Here is a 13,031-nt window from a genome sequence, read left to right as displayed (position 1 = left end):
TGGAGCTGAAGGTAGATAATTCATATAGGACCTTGTTGCTCAGCTTAAGGATTTTGATCTTCATCTTAAAAATAACGTAAAGTGAGGGCTGGCCCCGTGGCCGAGCAGTTAGGTTTGCGCGCTCCGCTGCAGGCGGCCCAGTGTTTTGTTGGTTCGAATCCTGGGCACGGACATGACACTGCTCATCAGACCACGCTGAGGCAGCGTCCCACATGCCACAACTAGAAGAACCCACAACGAAGAATATACAACTATGTACCGGGGGGCTTTGGGGAGAAAAAGGAAAAAATAAAATCTTAAAAAAAAAAAATAACGTAAAGGGATTGAAAGGTTTTAAAGGTGTTAACTTGATAAGATTTGGCTTCTTAAAAGATGACTCAGGCTTCTCTGTGGAGTGTGCATTTCTCCCTTCCATCGGTTCTCAGGAGGAGAGCCAAAAAGTTGACAGTTGAGCAAGATTTACATTGAGTCACTCTGGGCTTCTACTTCCTTTGACCTCCCTTAGACCTTTCAATGTGTGAGGGTCACATCCTAGGACCCACCAAGTCACAGCCTAGGGCCCACATTTTCTTTGCATAATAAGATTTTAAGCAACAAAAACAAAGACACAAACATCAAATCTAAGCAGTATATATTGTGGTATTTACTCTTCCATACAATTTTTTTCATATAACTTTCATCAGCAGGTTAGTTGGAAATAAAGGCCTTCTCGTCCTTTCTTTGACTAAAGTAAGCCATTTTCAGTGTTTTAAGAAGAGACTTTCTAATGTAAAAATGCCTGCAGCTCCAGTTATTTATGATCTCTTGCAGTGTGTTGCTTTCTTGTGAACATTTGGTCCTGAGGACCTTCACTCTCACATAAAAGCGATTGAATTAAGACATGCCAAGCTGTTACTGACCCCAGATTTGCACTTCAGGAAACTGGAGATTGATTGGGTTTTGATGGGTTTATCAAGCAGCTCCTCAACCGGTTTTGTCTTCCCCTCCCCCATCCATCCTTCCATCCGCCCATCCATCTAGGAATGAATGTTAAGAATTTAGAAACATTGTTTGCAACTGGATCCAAAAGGCACCTACTGTGCTCAACACATTCTTCTAATACAGGTCCACGAATAGTGAGAAAGGTAGTCACCAAGACTCTCAACATCCTAAATTACTCTCCTTACACAGCTGTTGTGAACGAGCTCTTAAGGGCCTTTTTAAACCCAGTGAGCTCCCGTCCGCTCCAACCTCAGCTGATACCCAACATTAAGCGCTCACTACGTGCGAGAGACGGGAGCTTGGAACAGGGCTGGAGAAAAGTATGAAAACCTCGAAACCACCGCAAGCCAAAACTCGCGAAGCGGGGAACCTGTGACAGAGGGCTAACGGATTTGAGTTGTTTTAAGGGTAAACGCCTCCAGGGGGCGCTCCTTCCCCTGACCCCCAGCCCTCTGTGCTCCACGGATGCGCGCTCGCTGGGGCTCCCCCTCCCCCTCCCCACCTCCGGGCGCCGGACGGCGGGCGCAGCGTTCAGACCTCGCGCGCCGGTCGGGCCGCCGGAGCCCGGCGCGGCCACGTGACCCGCCCAGGCCAATGGGCGAGGCGCCCGCGGCCGGTCTCCCATAAAGGCGCGTGTCGCTGTCCGCTAGCGGCCGCCATTCGGGCGAGAGGTGGCGGCGACGGACCGTGGAGGCCCACTGCCCTGCACCGCTTCATCTTGTGCGGGCCGAAGGGGACGACCAGAGAAGGTCCTTTTCTCAAGAGGTGAGAGGCTCTTTGGGGAGCGCTGCCCTGGGATCCGGGCCGTGGGGGCGACCCTGGAGGAACAACCGTTTTTTTCCTCTCCTCCCCTCCCCCAACACTGTGCGACGGGCGGGCGGGCAGTTAGGGAGGCCCACCTGGTGGAGCCTGCAGCCCAGGTGAGCGCTCCTTTAGCCTTTCCGACTGCAAGCTCGTTGACCCAAAGGACCCTTTTAAAATTTTTTGGCTTTTCTCTTACACGCCTGGAGCTTCTTGCAAGGAAGGGGTGGGAAGGAGGAGGTTGGGGCGAGGGGGTGGGGGTCTAGTTGTGCAGCTGCCTCCTCCCCATCTGGAAAAACACTCATGGTCTTTGTAGTTCTCTTAGGTCTTGGATTGGTGGAGCGCTGCTCATGCTGTAGTTTCGGGAATGCGGAGCCTACGGAGCTCTAGCTGTAGGTGGCATCTTTGTTGTCTGTATTCTGGGCGTTATTGAGACACTGAAATTCCCGTCCTTGATTCATTTATTCGTTCAACTAACATTATTAAGCTCTTGGAGCTTGCTAAACCTTCCGTTGGGTGTTGCAGAATCGCAGGGCCAGACCTCAAGGTGCTGGCTTGTGTTGATTAAGATGAGGTAGGTACAGGGGGCTTTGGGACCCGTGGGAAGGGCCTGGGTGGATGGAAGGGAGCGAGGGCGGCTTCTGGATAGAGGCGATAATTGAACTGGCTCTTGGGAGACAAACAGAAGTTAGACTAAAGAGTGGTGAGGGGAGCTCTGGTAAGGAGGAGTAAATCTTCACAGGCGTGGACTTGTGTGAGCACAGAGTAGGGTGGGGCAGTGGGGAACTGCAAATTTTTTTGGTGTGACTGGCACAATGTTGGGTGATAGGAAAGTAGCAAGAGATGAATCAAGTGAGATAGGCAAGGGACCATCAAAGGGTTTATATATTGGTGTATCTTGAAGGGGAGTGGGTTGAACAATATGATCTTAAGCTGCTGAACAAAAGTCAAAACATCGCCATTGCATTAATTCAGGTGGGAAGTGACAAGTGATTGAACCAAAGGAGTGGATTAGGGGATGGAGCATAGGAACGCAGTTAGTACTCAGAATATGTAAATTTATAATCAGGAGTCATTTGTGTAGAGGTATTAGATACCTTGGAGTGGCTGAGACCTGCCTAAGGGGAGTGTGTAGATGGAGTAAAAAAAAATGCAAAGGAAGAACCTTGGAATATTAATGGATTAGCAGAAGATGAGATTACGAAGGAGATAACTGTCTCTGGAATTCCCCTAGTTGTTCCCTTTGCACCCTGTTCTTACCTCTGGCTTAGTAGTAATTATATGTATCATGTTGTGATTGTCTATTTATAAGTCTTTGTAAAGAGACTCTATCCCCAGTTCCTGGCTCAGTGCTTGGCACCATTGTGGGTGCTTCATAAATATTTAGTAAATGAACAAATAGAATCTGGGAAAAAGTGGTATCCTGGAAACCAGAGAAGAGTTTCAAGAGAGTCACAATAGTCCACTGACAGATGTAGCTGAGAGGTCTCAACTAAGATAAGGCTCAAAAAGAATCCATTGGATTTAACAACTCAGTATGGTAAGAATTAACCTCAGGGTGAGGGACATTTTAGAGGAATGGCGGGGGGACGTCAAGTGTGAGGTGGGGAGTAAAGACAATGTCGTTTTTTAGGATGCTGTGGTGTGAGGTACAGAAGAGAGAAGATTGAGGCTACAAGGAGACAATAGGATCCAGAAGAATTTTAAGGAGACTTGAGAAAGTTTATATGAGGGTAAGCTAGTATAGAAATGTTGAAGATACAATCAAGAGAGCAAGGACCTTCAGGAGGGGGTGTCGTATCTAGACTACCTGGGAAAAGAGTTCTAGACAGAAAAGGTACCTCATTCTTAGACCGAAGGGGAGAGCAGATGAGAAGACTGAATTATTGTGAAGAACATGCGTTTTCCACAGATTACTTGTTAGACCTTAATTGAAGCCTGATTTTATTTTGAAGAAAACATTTTCTCCTTTGAATTGGAGACAGCTCATTTAATGATGCAGGATTTGGAGTATTTGAGCTCATCACAGGGCAAATTACTTTTGACCTTCCTTAGCCCTAGAGCAATCTGATGTCCAGAATCCAAACTTTTTTTTGGTGAAGAAGATTGGCCCTAAGTTAACATCTGTTGCCAGTCTTCCTTCTTTTGGTTGAGGGAGATTGTCATTGAGTTAACATCTGTGGCAGTCTTCCTCTATTTTGTATGTGGGATGCCACCACATTATGGCTGATGAGTAGTGTAGGTCTGTGCCTGGGATCCAAACCTGCGAACCCAGGCTGCTGAAGAGGAGCATGCCAAACTTAACCACTCGGCCATGGGGCTGGCCCCTTATATTTATTTTTTAATCAGCTCAATTCCTTGAGACTCCAGTTTGCTTATGAGGCAACAAAATTTAATACTTGTACCACTGAGGTAGTAATAATTGAGGAATTAAACATTTTTTTCTTGGCAAACCCAAAAAATTGGTTGGTCCTGATGTTTTGGAAAGGGAGAAACCTTTGCCAAAGAGATTGGACTCTTCCTGATATGTCTGTGTGTCTGTTGAATTAGAGGTGAACTTTTGTGTTTCTTGTAACATTTTGGAAACGTTTTTTAGCTTATGTATGCATTTTGGGAAATCTTTGGTCTATACGTATTGGTCAGTGATGACTTTTTTTTAAGATGGGCCCTGAGCTAACATCTGTTGCCAATCTTTTTTTTTCCCTTCTTCTTCTCCCCAAAGGCCCCCGGTACATAGTTATATATTCTAGTTGTAGATCCTTCTGGTTGTTCTGTGTGGGACACCACCTCATCTCATGGCTTGATGGGTGGTACTAGGTCCGTGCCCAGGATCTGAACCGGTGAAGCCCAGGGCTGCCAAAGGGGAGCACACCAACTTAACCACTCGGTCATGGGGCTGGCCCCTGTCAGGGATGACTTTGAAATATTTTTTTAGAAGTTTAAAATCTTACTCTTGCACATAGTTGGTAGAAATATAAGTTGGAGAACAATTAAACGTCTAGCAAAATTTGAAAGCCTTGGCCCAGAAATTGTTGATAGAAATATATCCAATAGGCGAGGCCAAATAAAAAGAAACATATCCAATAGGTATTGGCACATGTATGCAATGATGTATTTATGAGAATATTTATTGCAACATTGTATATAATGTCCATATGTCCACATCCATATGATATACTAGGCCCCATTAAAAAGGGGGGGAGGGCTGCCCTTAGAACATTTTGTAAAATGAATTAAGTGTAAAAACAGACAATTTCTAAAAACATGCACAAGAAATTGCTAACTGTAAGGAGGGGATCTGGTTGGCTGGAGGATAAGAATGGGAAGGGAAACTTTGTTGTGTACCATTTTCATCAAAATTTTATACCAAGTGGATGTTACAATTCAAATAAGCTCATTTACTTATTTATTTCTTTATTTACTTGAGGAAGATTAGCCCTGAGCTAACTGCTGCCAGTCCTCCTCTTTTCGCTGAGGAAGACTGGCCCTGAGCTAACACCTGTGCCCATCTTCCTCTACTTTATACGTGGGGCACCTGCCACAGCATAATGTGCCAAGGGGTGCCATGTCCGCACCCAGGATCCAAACTGGCGAACCCCGGGCTGCCAAAGCAGAATGTGCACACTTAACTACTGTGCCACTGGGCGGGCCCTAAACTCATATATTTTAAAGAAATCCGTAAATGGTGCATTATCTTTAAGAATTTCTCCAGAATTCCTAAGATTATTGTATAATGAGCTACTGAGTGGGCAAAAGGGATTTAATATTTGGGCAGCTTGCTCATCGGACCATAGAACGATTTGACAAGGTGATGCTATGTTATTCTGTGATTATTCTCATCAAAGTAAACCAGAACTTTTCATAATCACTTATGATACATTGTCCTTGAGCAATTGTAACTAGTGGTTGTTACATAACATTCAGTTCTTACTGACAAGAGATTTTACCTGCCTATGCCACCTTTCTTTTTAGAAATGTATCCATGGGTAAAAAATGTTTTGAAAGCAGAAATACCAACAGAATGACAACTCACCATACACATTAGAGACAATGGATTTTCACATAGACAGGGTAGGCTCTGGATTATGCATAGCTGCCAGTATATGTACTTGTAATTCCATACTTCAGCTTGTTGTGGTGTAAGTGATTTTAGAGACAACCTTGAAATAACCAATCTATGTAAATGAATGACAAGTTGCTCTGACACCTTACAGCTGATGGTGACCCACTATTATGTCAAGATAAGGTGGAAATCTTTTGGGGTGTGTTGCTGGACCATTGTGCTGGCATTTTCTGTTTTCTATTCATAATTAAGAATAAAAATTAAAACTAATAATGAAAGGCTTTAGAGAAAGTAAAATAAAGTAGTGAAATTGACAGCTATCTAACGGAAATTTGACGAGTATCATAAAAAGCCACATAAGCTCCTTTTAAAAAAATTTTAAATAAGGAACAGAAGATTAAAATATGTTGAACAGCAAGACTAGGGTAATTACAAAGAATGTTTTGTAAAGGGGACAATTGTTAGTCCTCTATATTGGGCAGAAACCTTCACCTCACTACAAACCAGGTTCTCCAGCCAAGGAATGCAGAGGATTCACTCCTAACATCATCAGATTATCAAATATTAGCTAATTCTTTTGCCCAATGACAGTTATCAGAGCTTTTGTTCATGCTCAAATCCATCTGCAGCCGTCAATCACAGTGTACTTCAAGTTTGTTATTAAAAATTTCTAACGTTGGGCCGACCCTGTGGCACAGTGGTTAAGAGTGCACGTTCCGCTTTGGTGGCCCGGGGTTCACCGGTTTGTATCCCGGTGCGGACATGGCACCGCTTGGCAAGCTATGCTGTGGTAGGCATCCCACATGTGAAGTAGAGGAAGATGGGCACGATGTTAGCTCAGGGCCAGTCTTCCTCAGCAAAAAGAGGGGGATTGGCAGATGTTAGCTCAGGGCTGATCTTCCTCAAAAAAAAAAAAAAAGATGAATCACTGAGAAATACAAATTAAAATCATAATGAGATCCCATTATACATCCACTAGAATTGCTAAAATGGAAGATACTGATAGTACTAAACATTGACAAGGATATAGAATAAATGGGATTCTCAGACTGCAGTTGTGTATATAAATTGGTAGATTTTGGAAAACAGTTTGATGGTGTCTACTAGAGTTGAACGTGTACATAACCTATGACCAGCAATTTCACTTCTAGTTTTATATCCAACATAATGCATGCACATAGACACTACAAGCATGTTCATAGCAGCATTATTTGTCATAGTCAAAAGCTGGTAACAACCCAAAAGTCACAATAGGAATGGATGAATTATGGTATAATTCTTAGTAGAATGCTATACAGAAATGAAAATGAACAAACAACATAGGCAGTAACACAGATAAATCTCACAAATGTAATATCGAAAGGAAGCCAGACACAGTATAATACACAGAAAATATTACTATATTTTTGTAAAGTTCAAAAACAGTCACAACTTAATCTAGGGGCTAGAAGTCATCGTAGTGGTTATCTTTGTGGAGGAGGGAGGGTACAGTGATCGGATCCTCAAAAAGGCTAGTTTTAATAACAAAGCCGGATTAGGATGGCTGCTGTTAAAACAAACAAAAAACAAAGTAACAGGAGTGGTGAGGATGTGGAGAAACCGGAACCCTGTAAGCTGTTGGTGGGAGTGTGAGACAGTGCTGCCGCTGTAGAAAGCCCTGCTGCCGATTCCTCAGAAAAGGGAAAATAGAATCAGCCTATGATCTAGCAGTTGCGCTTCTGCGGATAGACCAGGAGAACTGAAAGCAGGGTCTCGGAGAGATGTTTACACCCCTGTGTTCACAGCAGCGCTATTCGCAATAGCTGAGAGGTAGAAGCCACCTGAGTGTCCGTCAGTGAAGGAGTGGATATACACAATAGGGCATATACATATAATGGAATGTTAGTGAACTTGATAAAATAGAGGAAATTCTGGCATATACTACAATTTGGATGAAGCTTGAGGACATTATGCTAAGATAAATAAGCCAGTCAAAGAAGGACAAATTTTTTTTTATATTGACAGTATATTTTTTATTGAGTTCATAATAGTTTACATCAACGTGAGATTTCAGTTGTACATTATTTCTTGACTGTCATCACAGAAGTGCTCCCCTTCACCCCCTGTGCCTACTGCCAACTCCCCTTCCCTCGGTAACCACTGAACTGTTTTCTTTGTCCATGTATTTGTTTATATTCCACATATGAGTGAAATCATCTGGTATTTGTCTTTCTCAGACTGGCTTATTTCGCTTAGCGTAATTCCCTCTAGATCCAAAGAAGGACAAATATTGTATGATTCCACTAATATGAGATACCTAGAGTAGTCGAATTCAGAGAGAGAGAAAATAGAATGCTGGTTGCTAAGGCTGGGGAGAGGGGAGATGAGGAGTTGTTTAATAGGTCTAGAATTTCAGTTTTGCAAGATGAAAAAGTTCTGGAGATTAGTTACTCAAAAATATGAATATACTTAACATTACTGAACTGCACACTTAAAAATGGCTACGATAGTACATTTTGTTATATGTATTTTTCCACAATTTAAAGAAAAAGATCCATAACTGATTAATATGCAGGAGCTGAGAACTAACACTGCTTTAGTGCAAACAAAGATATACTGTCTAAATGTAACACTCTTCTCTAAAAATGGACAATTTATTTAATAATCATATTTTCATTTGCTGGTTGGTAGTACCTTTGCTGTTTTATCCTTAAAGTAATAATGCTGTCCAAGAGTGTTGGATACTATCAATCTGAAATACTCATGAAGTTTTAAAGTATTTTATTTTAGGTGTAGTAATATGCACTAAAGAGTAGCATTTTAATACTTGACATGTTTCTTTCTAATAATTAGGTTTTAAAATAAATCACTTTATTTAAAATAGCGAGAAAAATCCTTTACTTTGCCTTTCTCCCTGCTTTGAATTAATAATTATAGAATAACTATATTCCACTATTATCCTTAACATTTCCTGTTATTTCTTTTTTACCAGGAACTTAGACTTTTCCTGCTAAGACTTCAATTTGTGTTTTAGAAAGGCAGAAAGAATACCGTGAAAGATTGAAATAAATCATCCAAAACTAAGCATACATAATGAAATAACTTTTAGTATTTATATAGAAAAAGGTTTGTATTTGTTTACAAATTGATTCATTTGGCTTTTTTTTTCTCTCTTACTCATGATGTACTTTAAAATATGTTATCTGTTACTCTGAAATAACATTTTTTAGTTCCTATAGAAACCGTTTTAAGAGTGGTCTGAAGGTAGCTCAGTTTTGTTGTTTTTTGTAGGACGTGCTTGTAGACAACGTTAAGGTATCGGGATTTGAAGCAGTTAAGAATGTCTTTGCCAAGTCGACAAACAGCCATTGTTAACCCTCCGCCGCCAGAGTACATAAATGCTAAGAAAAACGGGCGAATCACAAACCAACTGCAGTATCTACAAAAAGTTGTCCTGAAGGCTTTGTGGAAGCATGGCTTTTCCTGGCCTTTTCAGCAGCCTGTGGATGCCGTGAAACTACAGTTGCCTGTAAGTGTGTATTATAATTATGTTAGTTAAAAAGAAAAAAAGAAAAGCCCTATAAATCTCTGGAAGAAACAAACCAGTCTTTAATATTATAAAATATGTTTAATTTAATAAATGCCTATCTTGTTCAGCACCACTGAAGAATATCCCAATGAGTTTTTTTCCCTAAACAACAAAGCTCATTTTCTGAGCATTGAAATTCTTATTTTAACAGTTTGTGGTAAATTATAGTGCATGGTTTTTTGTTATAGCATGTGTCAGTTGACCTTGTGATGCAGAGTTATCATGCATGTCACCTTCTCCATGAAGTCACTTCCTAGCAGACTTAGGTGTATCACACGGAATTCAGCTTTAGGTCTGATAGTAGGAATTCTTAGCCATCTGGTAACAGAATGGTTAAGTAACATAATATAGCTAGTAAACTGTGGAGCTGGAATTGTACTCGACCTGTCAGACTCCGTAAATACTAGTTTCTTTTTCTTCATCCTCTTCACTATTTTCCAGAGTGGTTCTGCTCTTACGTTCTTGTCTTTGCTATTCTTCATTTATTGGCTTTTTTTTTTTTTCTCTGAAAAATAATGCCATGGCAGTCAGCTTTGTCTCTCATTACTGAAGGTTTTGGTTTCCAGATTATGACTTTTTAAAGGTAATCAATTGCTCTCTCTAGTTATAGGTGTATGAATTCTTAAAGATTTTTGTGTACCAGTATTTGAAGTGAATTCGTTCTTACTACTAACATTTAGAATTTCTTCTTGAAAACTCTAGGATTATTATACCATTATAAAAAACCCAATGGATTTAAATACAATTCAGAAGCGCTTGGAACATAAATATTATGTAAAGGCTTCAGAATGTATAGAAGACTTTAATACGATGTTCTCCAATTGTTATTTATACAACAAGGTATGTAGGCCTTGTGTTAGACCTGCTGATTCTTTGCTGTTACGTGTGGGAGATGTGTATAAATAAGTGCAGATTTTAAGTCTTGATTTGGGGTATTTTATATATTTTTAAGGATGATTTTTTTTACTGGATTTCATAATTTTCGTATCAATATGTGTTCAGTCTATTTGCTATCTTTTTAACTGAATAGCTATAATGGCTTTTTATGTTTTAAAAAACGAAACACCAATGATAGCTGATTTCTGTGAGTAAAATATTATTTCAAAATGTTCTCTAGCACACTTCTGCCATTTTAGTTATAAGATGAATGGTAAACCTTATTATGCACTAATCTTGGTTAAATTTTCATGGTGTAGATCTCTAGCCAGGCCCTAAGAAGCCAAGCAAATCACGTACTTCTAAACTTTATGTGAAGTTAACTTAAAGATCAGACATATTCCCTGTTGTATCCCAGCAGTAGTATTTGCATTTGTCTTAATGCATTAGCCTATGTGATAATATACATGGGTGTTTTGAACTTAATCTTCACATATGCTTTCATCCATAAATGGGTTCATGTATTCAACTTTTCCTCCGTGTAGTATGCAGGGTACTGCATCCTTTCAAGCTGTTCTTTGATATCTAAAAATTTTATAACTATATCCTGTTCAGAATCACTGGTGACACTGAAATGAAGTGGAAATTTTGATTTGGTTCCCAAGGTAACTATTAATGCCACTTTATATGCATAAAAGATTTAAGAATATTAGCCAATAAGAATTTTTTAAAAATCAGAACTAATGACATTCTGAAAGTACCATTGGCAACTTCATTTTAATTTAACAATTGCAAAGAGTCCTTTTACATTTAACATTTATTTTTATTTTTTACTTTTTTTTTTAGTGAACTTTATTTTTCTCCTCCCAAAGCCCCAATGCATGGTTGTATATCCTAGTTGTAAGTCCTTCTAGTTCTTCTATGTGAGCTGCCACTACAGCATGGCTACTGACAGGCAGGTGGTGCGGTTCCACAACTGGGAAGCAAACCCGGGCCACTGAGACGGAGAGCACAGAACTTTAACCGTTATCAGGTTATCCACTGTCAGGGCTGGCTGACATTTAACATCTTAAAATGAAGTTCAGGGGCTGGCCCGGTGGTGCAGCAGTTAAGTTTGCACATTCTGCTTCAGCGCCCCAGGGTTCACTGGTTCGGATCCCGGGTGTAGACCTACACATGGCTTGTCAAGCCATGCTGTGGCAGGCATCCCACATATAAAATGGAGGAAGATGGGCACAGATGTTAGCTCAGGGCCAGTCTTCCTCAGCAAAAAGAGGAGGATTGGCAGCAGATGTTAGTTCAGGGCTGATCTTCCTCAAAAAAAAAAAAAATGAAGTTCAGTAATACTCCTGAACTACCTAACTCAGAAATAATTGTTCTCTGCCTTAGGCTTTTGCTTTGCAATTTACTTAGTAGTGAAGTAAAGCAAGAGGAAGACTTCTAAGCAGGTAGTTAAGATATAAAAACCGAGTTAGTCTACAATGTCGTTTTATTGCTTAGTTAATTAAAAACGGAATCATGTCACGTCAAACCATGAGGTAGTTTGCACAGCCATGAACAAGTCTGTTTTAACTTACTTGTGAGGTAGAAATTCCAGTTTCTGATACCGTTCTGTATTAGTAGGATTGGTTGGATTGTAACTCTCTAGTGCTCAGAAAGGCATCCTGGGTCCTCTTTAGAAGGTAAAAGGGGAGGATGTTAGAATTTGAAATGTGAAGTGCTGCATTATTTTCTAAAGTTAACTTAGAAGCAGTAAATATTGTTTAATAAATGCAGTCTAAGATTACTATGTCATTGTTTTCTGTAAGGTAGCCTGAGTTATGGAAATTTGGTACAGTGACCATACTGTGTAACCTTAATGGTATATTTTATATATTTTCTAGCCTGGAGATGACATTGTTCTTATGGCACAAGCTCTAGAGAAGTTGTTTAGGCAGAAATTATCTCAGATGCCACAAGAAGAGCAAGTCGTGGGTGGTAAAGAAAGAATAAAGAAAGGTAAACTCTTTCATATATATATGAATGTGTGTGTGTGTGTGTGTGTGTATAAGTATAATGACTAGAACTAAATAATAAATCCCTCAAAGGAAACATATCCAGAAGTCCTCCTACATCCTATTCTATTGGTGTCAAATGTCCATTTAAATAGTCTGCTGCATGTTGAGCACAAGGATGGCTGTCACACAAGATTAGAGAGGACTGTGTTGATGATGGCCTTGGAGCCGGGTTTCCTGTAGCCATTCCCATAGCAGGCACTCAGTAAATCATAGCTGCTTTTACTATTTTTAGTCTTGTATCTGTGCTTTAGATCTTGTATCTGTGCTGTGCTAATAAGAGGGCCAAAATGGCCATCAATCTCTGTACCAAAAGATCCCGTAGCTAAGAATGAAATGTTACTGTTGGGTCTGAAGATTGTCTTTTTTTAAAACTCCTTCTTAACTTAAAAAAAAAACGTTAGAGGGGAACTTTTTACAGCTAATCATAATAATTAAATATGGAATTACAAAGTTAATGTTAAGTATTCAAATGGATTTATTGTAGAGGTTAACCAAGATTGTCGGAGATCGAATGTTGTTTTATCTTTGGGTCACTGAAGCTGTAAACCTTGGTTAAGTTCCTTAATCATTCCATGTAGTTTCCCTGTGTATAATATCACGACAATATTTAGCTTTCATGGTTGTAAATGTTTATAAAGTATATAGTTAAGTGGCTGGGATATAGGAGACTTGTAGCTCTACAAGT

General features: G+C 40.1%; 1 protein-coding gene across 30 annotated transcripts in view; it reads left to right on the top strand.

Moving 5' to 3' along the window:
- Window positions 1-1,380: 1,380 nt before the first annotated feature.
- BRDT (bromodomain testis associated) overlaps window positions 1,381-13,031 on the top strand; it is a 48,079-nt gene continuing 36,428 nt past the window's right edge. For 3 of the 30 annotated variants that reach the window (XM_008524426.2, XM_008524421.2, XM_070592790.1), the window contains exons 1-6: window positions 1,381-1,746; window positions 3,416-3,515; window positions 8,817-8,950; window positions 9,116-9,353; window positions 10,116-10,253; window positions 12,173-12,287. In XM_008524426.2, the coding sequence (XP_008522648.1) occupies window positions 9,165-9,353; window positions 10,116-10,253; window positions 12,173-12,287 (442 nt within the window). In that variant the 5' untranslated portion in view covers window positions 1,381-1,746; window positions 3,416-3,515; window positions 8,817-8,950; window positions 9,116-9,164. Of the gene's footprint in view, window positions 1,747-2,098; window positions 3,323-3,415; window positions 3,516-8,816; window positions 8,951-9,115; window positions 9,354-10,115; window positions 10,254-12,172; window positions 12,288-13,031 lie in introns of those variants that run through there. The other 27 variants (XM_070592779.1, XM_008524425.2, XM_070592791.1 and 24 more) reach the window with 16 other exon arrangements.

This window comes from Equus przewalskii, chromosome 24, assembly GCF_037783145.1.
Source record: "Equus przewalskii isolate Varuska chromosome 24, EquPr2, whole genome shotgun sequence".
Taxonomy (NCBI): Eukaryota; Metazoa; Chordata; class Mammalia; order Perissodactyla; family Equidae; genus Equus; species Equus przewalskii.
This window is presented reverse-complemented; position numbering and strand designations above follow the sequence as displayed.